Genomic DNA, 18380 nt, shown 5'->3' on the forward strand with positions numbered 1-18380 from the left:
ATTGCTTATCTCTCCGCCACTGTTGTGGACTTTATGAAGATTATATCATCATAGGGTGAGGTCTGTGCTGTCTTTATACACTTTAATAGGACATCCTTGTCCTTTAAAAATAAAGCCCTTGTCTTAAGGTATCCAACAATGGGGTGAAAAATAGATCATATTCTACAAGAGCAACCCATTTCTACTAAAGACCTGATAATGGTCCTACATTGTCGGACGACCTCCTTCTACATCATGATACCTATGGCTGTTTTCAGAGATCCGGTTAAGGTCAAGGAGTGCAGTACGTCACTATAGACACACGAGTGAGATCCTACAGAGGTTTTTATTGTACAATCAAGGCTCAGGGATACGTTAAAAACAGTCTGTAAACAAAACCCAATCCCAGTGCAGAGTATTGGTAACTCCTCACCTGACCAGAACGTCGAACATCCTTGGCCAGCAGTGACAGAGTTAAGGAATGTTGCAGGTTCTCTTTCCAGCAAAAAAAGAGAGAAAGTGGTGATTTTTTTTTTTTTTTTTTTTTTTAAGGCTGGAGGGAGGTGAATTCTAGAGATCACTCTGATCTTAGGAGCATATCTCCTGGACGTCGCAGAGCGGAACAGTAAGGACAGCGCTGCCATTATCATGCCAAGTCTTTATACTGACCTATCCTAGGAAAGCTGAATCCCTAGGGAGTGTATAATCAATGGTCCTGCTATATGAGGGGTACAGCTTAGCTCCCTGCTAACCCCCTGAGATTTGCAAAAAAAAAAAAAAAAAAAGGCAGCAGCTATTGGGGAACCCCTCTAGCCAGTAACACATGCCCATGCAATACCTTGCACTTGCTGCTGTGGATAATGTTACTATCAAATTGCATGCCCTCCGTCACCCACCTCCCGCCAGGCGCATTCAAGAAGCCACCTGGGCCTAGAATTTAAAGGGACAAAATTAAGCAAGGCTAATTTATAACAAAAATGAATGGCCCAGGTGGTGTCCTTGACCTCTTGCAGTTAAACCCTCCCACCACCAGGAGGGACTAACAGCACAAGGTACTCATAGCAAAAGTGCCTTTATCTGCATTAAGCCCCCTCCCCAGCCCACCCACCGAGGCACATCAAGACTTCCCCCCCAAGTGCATTGTTGGTGAGAAGCAAAGCCCCTAGTGAGATGAATATTCTGCACCCTCAAGGTGCCTTGTCTCCAGGAGCTTCATGTTCTTTGTGGGTCCACAGATCCTTATGGGGTCGGCGTCCAAACCCTTCATCGTAGTTCCCCTTGCTTTTAAAAAGTTGCTGGAAGTGAGGCTTGCAGTAGAATTCTCCGTGTAGGGCGGCATAGGAGCCAAGGCTGGGGAGTAAGAGGAGCGATATGATTAGGATTGGAAACCACCACGAGACATACATGAACAGGGGGCTATACGTGTAAGATGCCCAAGATGTACAACAGCAAACGATGTGTGCACTAGAGATGAGTCAATCCATTCATACGACCCTGGTCCAGCAGGCACATCAGTAGTCCGTGGCCACCTAACAAAAGCTCTGCAAAGAGCACCCTACCATTCTTTTGATTAGGCGGCCTGGCGCAATGTCATGTGTGCATCATGCCGCAACGATAAGATTGCCCCAGGTCAGCTATTCAAAAGAGCAGCGGGAGGCAGGATGAGATTTACAAGGCTCCCATTTGGCTGCCACTGAGTACTGATGTCGCCAGTGGATCAGGATCCTGCAAATTCCTAGCGAGCACACCATTATCTAAATGTAATTAATGATGATGATTTATTTACACAGATGAAACCAGAAGTTTACATGCACTATTTAAAAAGACTCATATGCATGTTTCTCTCAATATCTGACATGAAATCAGAATAAATGTTTCCCGTTTTGGTCGGTTAGGATTACCATAATTATTAATATTTGTCAAATGCCAGAATAATGAGAGAGAATGTTTTAAGGCATTTTTGTTACTTACTGCAAGTCAAAAGTTGACATACACTAAGATTACTATGCCTTTAAAATTTTTTAGACTGCCCATATGATGATGTTATATGTTTGGAAGCTTCTGATAGGTTTTTTGGCAACATCTGAGTTAATTAGAGACACACATGTGGATGCATTTTAATTCAAACCTGAAACACACTGCTTCTTTATGTAGCATCATGGGAAAGTCAAAAGAAATCAGCCAAGATATCAGGAAGAGAATTGTGAACTTGCACAAGTTTGGCTCATCCTTGGGTACAATTTCAAGATACCTGAAGGTGCTTCGTTCATCAGTACAAATAATTATACACAAGTACAAACAAGTTGGGAATGTCCAGCCATCCTACAGCTCAGGAAAGAGATGGATTCTGTGTCCCAGAGATGAACGTGCTTTGGTTCAACATGTGCATATCAACCCAAGGACAAAAGCAAAAGACCTTATGAAGATGATGGCGGTAGCTGGTAAGGTTGTGTCAATATCCACAGTGAAAAGAGTACTGTATCAACATTGGCTGAAAGGCCACTCTGCCAGGAAGAAGCCATTACTCCAAAAGAAACATATAAAAAGCCAGATTAATGTTTGCAAATGCACACAGGAACATAGACTTTAAATTTTTTGAGACATGTCCTGGAGTCTGTTGAAACTAAAATTGAACTTTCAGGGCATAATGACCATCTTTACGTTTGGAGGAAAAAGGGAGAAGCTTGGAAGCCTAAGAACACCATCGCAAATATGAAACATGGGGGTGGCAGCATCATGTTGGGTTGTTTTACTGCAGGAGGGACTGGTGAACTTAACAAAATAGATGGCATCATGAGCAAAAAAATGATAATGTGGCAATACTGAAGCAACATCTCAAGACATCAGCCAGGAAGTTAAAGCCTGGGCAGAAATGGGTCTTTTAAATGGACAATGACTCGAAGCATACTGCCAAAATGGTAACAAAGTGGCTTAAGGATAACAAAGTCAATGTGTTGGAGTGGCCATCACAAAGCCCTGATCTCAATCCTATTGAAAATTTATGGGCAAAGCTGAAAAGGCAGGTGCCAGCAAAGCGACCTACAAACCTGGACCAGTTTTGTTAGGATGAATGGGCCCAAATTCTGAATAACTATTGTGAGAAGATTGTGGAGGGATGTCCAAAACGTTTGACCCAAGCCATTCAGTTTGACAGGTACCAAATACTAATGAAATGTATGTAAACTTTTGACTTTGCAGTAAGTAATAAAAATGCCTTTAAGGGAACCTGTCACCCCCAAAATGGAAGATGAGCTAAGCCCACCAGCATCAGGGGCTTATCTACAACATTCTGTAATGCTGTAGATAAGCCCCGATGTATCCTGAAAGATGAGAAAAAGAGGTTAGATTATACTCACCCAGGGGCGGTCCCGCTGCGGTCCGGTCCGATGGGTGTTGCGGTCCTCTCCGGGGCCTCCCATCTTCTTACGATGACATTTTCTTCTTGTCTTCACGCTGCGGCTCCGGCGCAGGCGTACTTTGTCTGCCCTGTTGAGGGCAGAGCAAAGTACTGCAGTGCGAAGGCGCCGGGCCTCTCTGACCTTTCCCGGCGCCCTGCGCACTGAAGTACTTTGCTCTGCCCTCAACAGGGCAAAGTATGCCTGCGCCGGAGCATAAAGACAAGAAGAGGACGTCTTCCTATGAAGATGGGAGGCCCTGGACCGCGACGCCCATCAGATTGGACCGCCGCCCAGCTGAGTATAATCTATTCTCTTTTTCTCATCTTTCAAGATACATCGGGGGCTTATGCTGTAGATAAGCCCCTGATGCTTGTTTGGCTTAGCTCATCTTCCATTTTGGGGGTGACAGGTTCCCTTTAACACATTCTCTCTCGCGTGCTCATTATTCTGGCATTTTGCAAATATTAATAATTATGGTAATCCTAATTGACATAAAATAGGAAAGATTTATTCTCATTATGAATGGCTGACGATATTCTTCAAAGCTTTATTTCAAAACAGGTTAATAGTCAACACGTTTCTAGGTCATGCAGGACCTCTTCCTCAATACAAAGCCTTACATGTTGCTAAGAGCGCAGATCTGGACACATACACCCTGTTCCACCATTATCCTCGGTCTCTGGACCCGTGTCCTGCAGCAGCTGATCCATTCTTTTTACATGTTGCTTAGTTGAAACAAAATAAGGTGAGCGTACCTCTCTCTGGTGCACCCTATTTGCGCTTTATTTGCTCTCCAGATTTTCTACTTCTATTCTGATTTCATGTCAGATATTGAGAAAAACATGCATATGTGTCTTTTTACTGAGAGACGAGAGATTTAGTGGCACCAGTTATCTGCACAATTTTCCATTATTTGTATTGATAGATTTTGCCATTTTATTATTTATTTATATAGCACCATTGATTCCATGGTGCTGTACATGAGAAGGGGTTACATAAAAATTACAGATATCACTTACAGTAAGCAAACTAACAATTACAGACTGATACAGGGGGGCGAGGTGGGGTAGGAGACAATAGGTTGAGGGTTGCAGGAGCTCCGGTGGTGGTGAGGCGGTAGCTTCAGTAGTGGTGAGGAAGCAGTGGGGTCAGTGCAGGCTGTAGGCTTTCCTAAAGAGGTGGGTTTTCAGGTTCCGTCTGAAGGACCGAATGATAGTCGGACGTGTTGGGGCAAAGAATTCCAGAGGATGGGGGATATTCGGGAGAAGTCTTGGAGGCATTTGGATGAGGAGCGAATAACTGTGGAGGAGAGAAGGAGGTCTTGGGAGGACCGGAGATTACGTGAGGGAAGATATCGGGAGATTAGTTCAGAGATATATGGAGAAGACAAGTTATGGATGGCTTTGTAGGTCAGTATTAGTCATTTGAACTGGATACGCTGAGGGAATGGGAGCCAGTGAAGAGATTTGCAGAGGGGGGAAGCAGAGGAGTAGTGAGGAGACAGATGAATTAGTCGGGCAGCAGAGTTAAGGATGGACTGGAGAGGTGCAAGGGCGTTAGCAGGCAGGCCACAGAAAAGCATGTTGCAGTAGTCAAGGCAGGAGATGATGAGGGCATGCACAAGCATTTTAGTAGATTGACGGTTGAGGAAAGGATGGATTCTGGAGATATTTTTGAGCTGCAGGCAACAGGAGGTGGAAAGAGCTTGGATGTGCGGTTTGAAGGACAGGGCAGAGTCAAGGGTTACTCCGAGGCAGCGAACTTCCGGCACGGGGGAAGCGTGATGTCATTAATTACGATGGTTGAACGATGAAGACGTGCCATGTTTGGGCGATCTTATTTTTAAAGTATGTGGCAAAGTCCTCAGCAGAGATGAGGGAAGAAAGCATACAAAAAAATGCGTATCTTGAACCAATCTTTATTTATAGTACGAAAAAAATATTACCTTAAAACCATTTAAACATACACAATTAAAATCTGGTAGCCAAAAAAGGTGCTCAAACTGTGAGCCAAACAAATATATGTGGCACCACTACTGAGAAACCAGCTTTACAAAGACATAATAGAGTCCACAGCGAACAAAGACATAATAGAGTCCACAGCGAACTTCCGGTACGGGGGAAGCGTGATGTCATTAATTACGATGGTTGAACGATGAAGACGTGCCGTGTTTGGGCGATCTTATTTTTAAAGTATGTGGCAAAGTCCTCAGCAGAGATGAGGGAAGTTGGAGGGGGCAGTGGGGGTGCGGAGGAGGGAGTTAAAGGTCTTGAATAACTGTTTGGTGTTGTAGGGTAGGGAAGATACGAGGGTTGTGAAGTAGACCGGTTTAGCAGAGGTGAGAGCAAATTTAAAAGTGAGTGTTGCCTGTTTGAATGCGGTGAAGTTGTCTTGTGAATGTGTTTTCTTCCAACACCGCTCTGCAACCCTGGACACTTGCCAGAGGTTTTTAGTGGTGTTACTGTGCCAGGGTTGCTATAACATTTATTTTTGTAATGGCCTTTTTACCATTTCGGTGTAGTCTGGCTCAGCTTATTAGCAGACCTATGTCATTATAGGGTTGATATTGAGTTTTAGAATTGCTTTCCGATAGGTGGCGCTAGAGTTTAAGTCCTCTTCCTCTCTGAAGTAGCTATTTATATACCCAATTTTGGGGATTTAGGTTTTGAGCTCCAGCCTACACCATTCATATTCATAGCATGCTCTTATATGTTGGTTGAGCTCATTGTGTTACTTTATAGCCTAAAATGAAGCACTAATAATATTTAGATATTGACAGGAACACATTTCTTGCATTATTTTGCTGTTGTATATGATTACAGATGAGAAAGACAATTTGCAGCACTCTGACTACCATTGAGTACCATCGTGACCGCTGGATCAGACTACAGAACTGTGAATGTCTTCCTACCTGCTGCTCTTCTGATGTGTAGGCTTCTGTGACGGATGCCATAAGGACGCAGGGGTCTACTTATCAGAAGAGGCACCCACCATGCCGGTAGGTAGTAGAAGGTTTGCAGGGCTCTGGTCCGGCTACTATAGAATAGCACCGTGGTTACTAGATCAGGTCCTGTAAATGGTTTAAGAATATTGGGAGCTGCCATTTTTGTTGAGCAAACCACTAAGAGGCCTTTATTTTTTAAAAGCCCATATCTGTTGTTAGGTATCGTATCTAATCTTGCTACCCAGACTGTAAAACAGACAGACAGACCTCCCCTTCAAATATGCAAGACGCAGAGATATGAGGAGTTGATTTTTTGGGAGGAGGGGACACATCCCAATGCCATTACAAAAAACAAAATTTACAGGGTCAAAAAAAAAATTATAATTTTGACCAATGGTCTCCAGACTGTGACCCTCCAGCCAAAGGGCAACTCTTTTGACAGCTAGCCAGGACATGTCGAGAGTTGTATTCTGCCATATCTGGGGGTTGCAGGAAGCAGGTTTCTTCAAAGCTAAAAAAAAAAAACACTTTCAAGTCAAGTTGTAGAGTCAACGACCTTCAGCCTCACTGCGAATATCTACCCACCTCAGTTTGGTACTGCAGTGCTTACAGCAAAAGCATCGGTTGTGGAAGATGTGTTTGTCAGCGACCAACCTCTCCATGGGGTAAACTGTGGTCTGGCAGGAGGAACACAGTTCTTTAGGTGGGGGCTTCATACTAAAAGACTGTGCAGAGATGGGAGGCTCATTATTAAGTGCAAAAATGTCATCCCATTTATATACATAGAGTATATGTGAGGAAAGGGAAGACGAGCTCACCTTTGACCTTTGTACAACACTGGCTCCTGAGCTGCAGGCAGAATCCTAGAGAGAAAAAACAGAAAAAAATGTGACCATACAGTATGTCATTAGTAGCTGATTAGATTCCACGTACGTCACACATCCTGTTTCCTGCGTATATTGCCTTCGTAAAGAATCATTCAAGTTCACATAAAAAATCTTCAAGTTTAAGGGATTGTCCAGTGAGAACAAGTCATCACTAATCCACAGGATAGGTGGTAATTTATTGTTTGGTGGGGGTCTGGTTATTGAGATCTGCGCTGATCGGCAGAACGGGAAGTTGTGATCCCATGTTAGTATGGAGATGCAGTGCACAATCTCAATCTACACTCCATTCATTCCCTGTGGGTCTGCTTTAAAATAAGTGGGGCGCAGCCCTCATCAAACAGAGATGGATGGAGCCGTATTTGGGCATGAGCAAGGCAGCTCAACTCTAAGGCTGGGGGTCAGATGGCTGAATGTTCCCTCATGCGAGAGAATTGGGCCACCTATGCGAATGACACTCAGCTCAAACTCTGTCATGAACAGAGTGTCATCTTAGAGCAGAGGTCTCAAGCTGCATTCCTCAAGAGCCGCAACCAGGTCATGTTTTCAGGATTTCCTTGTACTGCACATGTGATAATTTAATCACTTACAAACATAATGATTACAGCATCTTGTGCGATGCTAAGGAAATCTTGAAAACACGCATGGTTTGCGGCCCTCGAGGAATGCAGTTTAAGACCCCTGTCTTAGAGTGATCCAATTCTCTTGCATGAGAATCGTATCACAGGTGCGGAGAAGACGGAGAACTTAATTTCTCCCTCTTCTCCACTGTCTTAGTCAACAGATGTTAGACTGAACCCTGATGACATACGAGTGCAGTCCGATGTTACACACACACACACACACACACACACACACACACACACACACACACACACACACGTGTCCATGTCCACGATGCCCATTTAACTTCCAGCTAAGGTTTGGTGTGTCAGTAATTGGTTTTGCAAGTACAGAGCAGGAGCTTTGTGTATGTCTGTTCTGTGTTGGACTGAACACAGGTCAGAGACAGACAGAGCCAAGCCATTGCTGCACACACGACTTACATGGTGGAGCAGTCACCCACTGCAAGGGATGTGGACTGTTGCCAAAATTAGTTGAACTATCTTGGTATGACTGCACTGTTGTGAAAGCCGCTGCCTTACATATGGTGGAATACATGGGCAGTGTAAATTGAGACTTACACCAAAGAGAACTGCATGTCGGTGATCTCCAACGTTATAGCTCAGGCCTGGTGACAAGATGGAGGAAATACTAAAGCAGTTGGTTCTCTCCCAGGTGCAGCAGCAGCTGCAGTTTCAGCAGCAACAACAGGAGCAGCAACAGCGCTCAGCAGACTGGGAGATACCCAGAAAGTATTTCAACCTCTGCCGAGAGGATGCCCAGAACTATGAAAAAAGAGGTGAGATCCTTTCTCGGATGGGGGTTAATACATATGTACGGGCACAAAGAGTATACCAATGACCCTTTGTGAAGGTCTCTAGGTCTCAGGTAAATAACGTGATGCATCTTGTAAAAAAAGTAGCTCCAGCCTAAGACCTTGAGCTTAGCCCAGATAGTAAAGAGGGTAGTAGTCTACTGGTTGGTGCAAACTCTGCCAGTAGCCATAGAGAGCTGGGTGGAGCAAGGGGACCTGGGTAATTTAGATCTGGTGGTTAGTCTGATAGAACATTATATGGAGACCCAGGACTTGGTACGGTATTCTGCCCCACTGCAGGTATCACTCTGGAGCCTTCAAGCCCAGGAGCCTGGAAAAGAGACCCGACCCTCTGCTGGGGCCAGCCAGAACCGAGCCCATAATGGAGGGGGGAGGGTTACCCAGAATGAGGGTAGCTGGAGACCAGTTTTCCTTAAAGCAGTCCTGCGGATTATCAGGTGATGGCACTGCTAAGGGCTAGGACATGGCCAACTGCCCCGACTGCTGAACCCATGGACTGTGGGTTTACTCGCCAGGTATCGGTGTGACCAGACCGTCTACACTGCAGATGTTGTCGCTGAAGCTGGTAAACCCCATCTGTGCAAGGTCAATGTTAACGGACACCAGGAGGAGGCCCCCTTGAAATCAGGGAGCATAGTGATAATCATCCATGGATCATTGATCTCCGGGTTAGAAACCACAGGGGAGAAAGTTGGGGTAATTGTTTTACACGGTGAACTCCAGGAGTATCTGACGGCGAAGGTTATCTTTTCCATTCTGTGCAAGGAGGTTAAACATGTGGTAGGAGTAGTAAAGACCCTTTCTTATCAGACTGTTTTGGGAAGAGACTTACCCCTGTTCTGGTTGCTTTGGGAGAGTAAATTTAACCCTCCCAGGGTAAAAGTCTGTCCTAGAGCGAAACCAGAGGATCCAGAGTAAGGAATACCTGCTGTAGAGGTCGTCCTCATAAGGAAAGAGTATAAACCCAATACATTTTCCTTAGAGGTGCTGACAGAAGAGGTCAATGAGACCACATCAATCTTGGAGCTGGAAGTATCCAGGGAGACCTTTGGGGCAGCTCAGCTTCAGGATCCCACACTGGCCGGGTCACAGGAAAGGGTGTGTCACGTAGTGACTAGAGACTGTGGGCACATACCTGAGCCCTCAAACTAGGGAGCGCCCTAGTCTATCAGTGTTCCCCAGATTACCCCAGAAGATGGAGATGCCAGGGTCATGTTCCTTGCCATGCTCCTATCTTATCTTTTCCCTCCCCCAGCCAGGGAGGTGTGAGGCTGAAGTGTATAGGATTACACTAATCAGACAGACAAAGGAAGAAAGACAGGGATGAATTAAAGAGAACCTGTCAAAACCCGCCCCCCGCCTCCCCCCCCCCCCCCAGGCGTTTGTAAATAAAAGAGCCATCTCGTGCACGCAGGCGCAGTAAACAAGACATCAAGTAATGTCAGTTGTTGGGCAGCGTGAACTGCGCATGCCCAAGGCAGAATATGATCGCGCAGGCGCCTGGACAACTGAATAACGCCGAGGAGGCGGCGCCCTTCTCGCAGAGTGACGACTGTGTTGTGTCTGGCTGAGGGGGGAAAGACCTGCCCCCCGGACGATTTGAAGGTATGAGGGACCAAATTCAAAAGCGATTATTTCTGCAGTGCAACGAACAATAACTAAAAGAGCCACCTTGTCAGAATGCAGCATTAGTGCTGCACAAGATGGCTCTTTTAGTTACAAACGCCTGGGGGGGGGGGGGGTGACAGTTTCCCTTTAAAACTGCAATCATAAAAAAATATACTCACCAAACAACAAAGTGGAACACAGGTGAGGCATAGGTAGGAGAACCCAAGATGGAGAGGATGATCACGTAAACAAACTCCAAGCAGAAATCTCATGAACAACTTTCCATCCGCCTACGCCATACACTTAACTTTACCTCCAACACCAAACCAGGAAGTAGAACTATCACTGGCCATTCCCAAGTGCTAGTGGTAAGTATATATAACAGAGGGGAGTGGCCAACACAGAACCACTGAGGTAATTCAGGATAGAGAGCTCCAGGAGGTCAGCTCAATTGATTAACCTTTGTAATTGAATAGCAAGGAGAACGTGCACTGTTTAATATGATGATGAGGCAGTCCTAATCAGTGAGAAGAAAAAAGGTAAATTGTTCCAGCTCCTTAAAAATTGAAAAACTATATTGATCCATTAAAACTTCAGTAACGTTGGTGGAAATCCTTGTATAAATAATTGCAAGCAGAAAGAAATAAGCGACGCGATTCGATCTCAAAATATGTTTATCACAGCTTAAGCTGAAGCTGTGATAAAGATCTTTTGAGATCGAAACGCGTCACTTATTTCTTTCTGCTTATTATTTATACAAAGATTCCCACCAACGTTACTGAAGTTTTAATGGATCAATAAAGTTTTTCATTTTTTAAGGAGCTGGAACTGTTTACCTTTTTTTCTTTTCATCATTGTACGTCCAGTCAAGACGGAGTTCGGCGCACCTGTGGTGGTCGGTGAGCTGGCTGAGGCTTGTTTGCCTTATATTTTCTTCTTTTTTTGAGTCCTTATCAGTGCAGGAGTTCATGTGACCAGACGCCGCCATCTTCTGGCTTCTATCTATCACGGTATCCCCATGACAGGGTGAAAAATATTTAGAATTGAGAGTCCTCAGTGGTTGATACCTTTTAATGGCTAACTGAAAAGATGGAAACAAATTGCAAGCTTTCGAGACTACACAGGTCTCTTTATTAGGCAAAGACTAAAAGAAATTCTGAAGAATCACATATTTATACACAACATAGCACAGGGAAAAAAAAAAAGGAAAAACCATGGATAAGACAGGTGACATGAAGCAGAATTACCATGAGTGATAAACAGTTATGTCCATAAATATTGGGCCAGTTCTTAGATAAGGATTGTTTTATTGTCCTCCGATTAGGGTCTCTGTTGTGATGACCCCTCATAGTCTGAGGGGCAAGTTCCTTAGTTGATGTAAAAAGACATAAATCCGTGCGGCACATTCATTCTTGCATTAAGACTGTCAAAGGTCGTCATCATTTTATATTCCCAGACTCTTCTGTCTCTCTGAGATTTGAAGCTACCTTTTAACACACGTAATTTCATGTCCATAATGTTATGATTTGGGAGACAAAAATGTTTGGGCACAGGTAGATCCATTCTTTTTTCTCTTATTGTGTGGCGGTGAGAATTCATTCTTGTTCTAAGCTTTTGCCCTGTCTCCCCCACATACAGACCCCCAGTTGGACATTTAGTACAAATAATTAGGTACACCACATTAGAAGTGACGCAGTTGAAAGTACCTGGTATCTTGTAGTCCTGATGTGAATTGGGGATCTTTATCTTGTCCGTGGTCATTATAAATGGACAGGTTTTACATTTTTTCTGATTGCAAGGAAAGGTACCTGCAGCTGTTGGAGAGGACAGGGAGCTCTTGACAATAATGCTTCTTAGATTTGGGGGCTGCCTAAAACACCGTAGTGGGGGGTCTGGAAAAATGGATTGTAAGTGGGCATCTTTTTGTAGTAAAGATTGTAATTTCCGTGCAGCTCCCCATAGCACCTCCAGATTTGGATTGTAGGTAACTACTAGAGGTACCCGGTTATTTTCTTCTTTAGCTTTGTAACGTAGCAGGTGATTCCTTGATATTCTGGTGGCTCTTGTAATCTGGTTTTCAATTGTTCTTGGATGGTAGCCCTGATTCAAAAAGGTCTTTCTGAGGCGACCAAGGTGTTCATCCCTATCCATTGGGTTGGAATCTGTAGGGCTTGTATCTGATGGCTTGGCTGTAGACAATAGAGTTTTTTATGTGTTTTGGATGGAAACTGTCCCATTTAAGGTATGTTGGACGGTCGATTGACTTCTGATACAGGGATGTCTCTATTTTATTGTTTTGCAGCTTAATGATGGTGTCCAAAAAATTAATTTCAGTGCAGGAGTAGTTGAGTGTCAAGTTGATGGTAGGATGAAATTGATTAAACTGTTCATGGAATGTCTTTAGCTGTGGCTCAGACTCCGTCCAGATGACTAAAATGTCATCAATGTAGCGGTAGTAGGCCAGAGGCCTGATGGGACATGAGGAAAAAAAGTCGCTTTCAAGCTTGGCCATGAAAAGATTTGCATAGTGTGGGGCCATTTTACTTCCCATTGCTGTGCCATGACAGGGTGATACAGACAAATGGAGTGGCTCAGCAACCTGGGGCAGATGCGATTTTTTACTGTATTTTGGTCAACCAGGAGTTGCTATATCAGGTTTACAAAATCAGTGATGAAGTAGTGGAACACCTGGTAGTGCCCCAATTGTACCACTGGACAGTGCTCGAGATGGCGCACAAACACATGCTGGGGTCACCCAGGGGTTAAAATGACACAAGAACATATTCTACAATGGTTCTTTTAGCCCAGATTTATGCTGAGGTTCAGAGATTTTGTGAGTCATGCTCAGAGTGTCTGCTGACCACACCCACCGAAAGTTTTTGTAGTCCATTGGTTCCTCTGCCTATTATAGAGGTACCTTGTGAGTGCAGTGCTATGATCTGGCCCAAAGTAAAGTTAGCCTGTGGCCAGCAAAACATAATATTGGTAGTAGACTATGCTACTCATTATCCGGAGGCAATCACACTTAGGGTACCGTTACACTATACGTTTTACCAACGATCACGACCAGCGATACGACCTGGCAGTGATCGTTGGTAAGTCGTTGTGTGGTCGCTGGAGAGCTGTCACACAGACAGCTCTCCAGCGACCAACTATGCCGAGGTCCCCGGGTAACCAGGGTAAACATCGGGTTACTAAGCGCAGGGCCGCGCTTAGTAACCCGATGTTTACCCTGGTTACCAGCGTAAAAAAACCAAACAATACATACTTACATTCCGGTGTCTGTCCCTTGCCGTCTGCTTCCCGCACTGACTGACTGCCGGCCGTAAAGTGAAAGCACAGCACAGCGGTGACGTCACCGCTGTGCTCTGCTTTCACTTTACGGCCGGCAGTCAGTCAGTGCGGGAAGCAGACGGCAAGGGACCTGACGGACACCGGAATGTAAGTATGTACTGTTTGTTTTTTTTACATTTACGATGGTAACCAGGATAAACATCGGGTTACTAAGCGTGGCCCTGCGCTTAGTAACCCGATGTTTACCCTGGTTACAAGCGAACGCATCGCTGGATCGGTGTCACACACACCGATCCAGCGATGACAGCGGGAGATCCAGCGACGAAAGAAAGTTCCAAACGATCTGCTACGACGTACGATTCTCAGCAGGGTCCCTGATCGCTGCTGCGTGTCAGACACAGCGATATCGTATGGATATCGCTGGAACGTCACGGATCGTACCGTCGTAGTGACAAAAGTGCCACTGTGAGACGGTACCCTTAGTCACACCTCGACTAAACTTATTGCCTGGGAGCTGTTTTCCATTTTCTATCGCCTTGGGCTACCTAAGGAGATCCTTATGGGTCATGGGACTCCTTTTATGTCCAAGGTTATGAAGGAATTGTGTAAACTGCTCCAGATAAAACAATTGCGCACATCGGTGTACCACACACAGACAGATGGTTTTTGGAGACCACTTTCTTTAGCATAGATTTAAGGGTTTTGTTAAATCTTTCCATTAGACTCTAATGGAAAGATTTAACAAAACCCTTAAATCTATGCTAAAGAAAGTGGTCTCTAAAAATGGCAAGGACTGGGATATGTAACTGCCCTATTATTGTTTGCCGTCCTGAAGGTATCGAAGTCCTCAATGGGTTATCTCCAGTTGAACTATTATGAGGTAGACATCCCAGTGGCCTGCTGATCATAGCAAAAGAGACGTGGGAACAGGAGCCTACTCCGCATAAAAGAGTAATAGAGCACGTTGTGAGTATTCAGGACTGGATCGCGGCTGTGATGCGGATTGTAAAGGAACACTTAGTGGATGCCCAGGCAACACATAGCAAAGCATACAAAAAGAAACATACAGAAAGGCCACAGACAAGTCCTTTAAAAAAAGGCTCAGAGCGAGGTAAATATAAGCGGCTTTATATCCAAACAGCAGCAACAAGAGGCTCGAAGATTAGTGTAGCAGACTATGGACGTATTCTCAGAACTGCCCGGCCGTACAGCTGTGACCCACCATGACACTGTCACTGAGCCTCAGGTAAGGGTGTGCAAATGAAACTGTACCATGTACCAGAGGCAAGCCATCTCGGCTGAGGGGAAACAAATGCTCCAGGTGGGAGTTATTGAGGAGTCCAGGAATGAGTGGGCTAGTTTTAATGTTCTGATTCCAAAGCCGGACGGATCGTTACGATTTTGGAATTGAATGAAGTGTCAAAATTTAACCTTTATCCAATGCCCTGGGTGGATGACCTGATTGAGAGACTGGGGCAGGCCCAGCACTACACGACACTCAATCTGAACAAGGGTTACTGGTAGGTGTCTCTGGCAGAGTCGGCGAAAGAAAAAACAGCCTTCATTACAACGGAGGGTCTCTATTACTATGTCATCTTGCTTTTTGGGTTGCGTTTCAGAGGCTGATGGACATAGTTTTGGAGCCTCATTAGAAGTATGCATCGGCATCCTTTGATGATATTATCATCTATAGTACCGACTGGCACGGACTTGTCCCAGGTGCAAGCAGTAGTAAATTGACTCCAAGCTGGAGATTTGACGAAGAACCCACAAAAATGTGCAATAGGTCTCGAGGAAGACCGGTACTTTGAGTACATGACTGGCCTTGGGATTATCAAAGCACAAATAAACAAAATCGAGGCCATTCAAAACTGGCCTCAGCCTCTTACTATGAAACAGGTAAGGGCGTTCCTCGGCATAGAGTATGACCGATGATTTACACTTAATCTTGCTGGGAGATCGGCAAAGGGAAGGAAATCGGTCATGGTTCGGTTGAACAATCAGGCAGAAGCATTCCAGTCCATGAAGTTGGCATTCTGCAGACAGCCCATCCTCCTAAGCCTCAACTTCAAGAAAAGCTTTATCGTGCAAACAGATGCCTCTAATGTAGGCCAATGAGCGGTTCTCTCACAAGAGGTGAACGGAGAAAAACATCCGGTCACCTACTTGAGTAGAAAATCTACCTTGGCAGAGAAAAATTATAGCGTAATGGAGAAGGAGTGGTTGGCCATTAAATGGGCCTTGGAGTCCCTATGTTATTTTTTACTCGGGTGACCGTTTCGCTTGGTAAAAGAGCAGCAACCCTTAGTCTGTATGAGAAATGCCAAGGAGAGGAATGCTCAAGTCACCACATGGGTTTTGTCTTTGCAAAACATTAGTTTCTCGGTGGAACATCAACCTGGGAAGTTGCAAGGAAATGTGGATGCCCTGTCACGAGCATCCTGTATGGTAACAAGTGTTCAATCCTCCCCCTTCCCCCAAGTTTGAACAGAGGGGGGTGTGTGAGGCAGTGAAGGCAATCATTTATGAGGGTCATATGTGCCCCCGAGGATGTGCATAGAAACATACTGAACCTGCTGTAAAGCGTTTTAATTACAGCCACAGCTGTGGTTAGAACGCAAAGTAAAAGAGAGTATCGACTTAGTCAAGTTATTTGACCAAGTCAGATTTAGGACAACCTGACATGGGCTTGTAATTTTTGGAGAGATCTGTAGGAAGGTAGCGAGATAGATCTCTCCCTCCACTCCGGGTCTTGGGAGTGGCCCATGTCCACGATTCCCATTTAAACTTTCTGTTAAGGTTTGGGCATGCCAGAATTTGGTTTTGCAAGGATCAGAGCCGGAGCTCTGTGCATGTCCGATCTATCAGAGACTGAACACAGGTCAGGGCCAGAGAGGGCCAAGCCATTGCCAAACCCATGACAACAGATTGATACGGACGATAAGGCTGCAAACTGGAGAAAATGTTTGAGTTTATTTTCGTAAGACATTTGAGTTGAACTATCTTGGGTCAATGCCTCATTACTGCACTGTCATGAAAGCCATTGCCTTACAGGGTGTACATCATCACAATTCCGGAGCTACTCGCAGCATGCTAATATTTTTTTCACACACCGAATCAGCATGAGGAAAAATTGCAGATCCACACTGCCCCATATTATAACATTGGTTTGAGTTTTTTTTTTCGGATCTGTGTGACTGCACACTGCCAAATCATGACAGTATGCAATGCGCACACTGTCACAATTCCTCTATAATCGCAGTGCGAGTGGGCGGTCATGTGCGCATATGAGATTTGCATAACTGCGGTCCCATGCAGAGTCTTAGGCACTTCTCTCAACATTGAGAGAAGTGGAAGAAAATCTAGTCTGCAATTATGCAAATATCAAACATACGGTCACGTGGCTGCCCACTCGCACTGCGAATACAGAAATACACTGTCACGATTTGGCAGCCTGCAATCACAGAATGAAAGCAGACTTTTCGTTTTTGCCTAGAAAGCCCCTTTTAATGTATATACTGAGTAAACTTCCCCTAGTGGATGCTGACTGTATCCAGAAATATATCATCTAGCTTTAAGTATTAGTGAGCTGTGGATTGGGAGTTCTGATATATTATAGATATACTGTGAAGTTAGTCACATAATTCCCAACCTATAAAATTGTGCTCAGTGGTGGACATTCACTTTAAGAAGGTACTAGACCTAGAAAAGAATAAGAAAAGACAGCAATAAAGAAAATACTTAACTGTTTGCCAGCCTGCAAGACTTTGTGCAATCTGCTGAAACAAACAAACAATCTTATAGAAACCCAGTGGAAGAAAGAGGGGTGCATCTCCTCCTGACCCCCTACAATCTTTGGCTGGTGATTGGCTTAGACAGTGGTGGCCCCTAGAGTTGAGCAAAAAGATTTCCAAGACCCCGGTCCAGAGGCCAGGTCGGGATGCCTCTTCCGCCAATGTGCCAGTATCCCCAGTGCCTCTTCTGATTACGGTAGGCTAGGCGTGCAGTCATCATCCCAGCGTGACATCGTAACTACTAATAAGAGGGAAGCCAGCAGGTAGGAGGTTGTGGTTGGCTTCGGTCTGGTCCACAGACCATGTCAGTAGTGTCCTGCAAGGATTGTTTTCTGGATTCTAGTGGTCACTATTGCAGGCAGAGGGTATAGACAATAAGGAGAGGTTTCTGCTTTCCAGCCAGACAAACCGTACTGAGCCCCATCCCTTGTTACCTCCCATGCATTTGCACTGGATGGGGTAGAAAATGCCCAACTCTTTGGATACATATGGAAATGTTTTAGTTTTTTTTCTTAATACCTTGAAATGTGACGGGATGTAGGAACAGAAGAATAGAGGTCTGTTCACAAGCAATTTCTGTGGACCCCTGCACATTCAGGTTTTCCACAATCCGTTCTGTGTTTGAGGCCTAAGCTTTCTGTCATTCCTTAGCGGTTTCTACACAATCACGGTACAATAAATGACAGGCGGGCTGCAGTACATGGATGGACTGGACTTACATGGTTTGTGGCCGCTGTGGTGGGAATTTTAGCCTGAAACATCTCTCTGGATTTCTCTGGTTTACTTATTTCTCATCTGTAAATAAAACATAAAAAGAAAAAGCCTTTAAACCCATCACATAAAGGAAGCCATCTAAAAGACCAATGTTCATATGTACTATAAATCAATAGAATATTTGGGTTAGGTATTCCCTTCACCCCTGAAATCAAACCTTACATAACTTTGTGGCCCAATGTTCTGTTTTACCTTTATGGGGTCTACACATCAAAGCCTCCCTCTTCTACATCACATGCTATCAGATAGAGTAGATCTTATGAAGGC

At 44.7% G+C, this 18380-nt stretch overlaps 1 protein-coding gene across 16 annotated transcripts in view; it reads right to left on the minus strand.

Annotated features, from left to right (window-relative positions):
- Positions 1 to 306: 306 nt before the first annotated feature.
- Positions 307 to 18380, minus strand: part of LIMD2 (LIM domain containing 2) — a 105764-nt gene continuing 87690 nt past the window's right edge. For 3 of the 16 annotated variants that reach the window (XM_069751272.1, XM_069751271.1, XM_069751273.1), the window contains exons 2-6: positions 18059 to 18134; positions 17292 to 17321; positions 7140 to 7184; positions 6907 to 7046; positions 1044 to 1329 (exon numbers count right to left, since the gene is read on the minus strand). In XM_069751272.1, coding sequence (XP_069607373.1) covers positions 1167 to 1329; positions 6907 to 7046; positions 7140 to 7184; positions 17292 to 17321; positions 18059 to 18100 — 420 coding nt within the window. In that variant the 5' untranslated portion in view covers positions 18101 to 18134 and the 3' untranslated portion in view covers positions 1044 to 1166. Of the gene's footprint in view, positions 1330 to 6288; positions 6833 to 6906; positions 7047 to 7139; positions 7185 to 17291; positions 17322 to 18058; positions 18135 to 18380 lie in introns of those variants that run through there. The other 13 variants (XM_069751276.1, XM_069751277.1, XM_069751275.1 and 10 more) reach the window with 9 other exon arrangements.

The sequence above is a fragment of the Ranitomeya imitator genome, chromosome 2 (genome assembly GCF_032444005.1).
Source record: "Ranitomeya imitator isolate aRanImi1 chromosome 2, aRanImi1.pri, whole genome shotgun sequence".
In the NCBI taxonomy this organism is placed as follows: domain Eukaryota; kingdom Metazoa; phylum Chordata; class Amphibia; order Anura; family Dendrobatidae; genus Ranitomeya; species Ranitomeya imitator.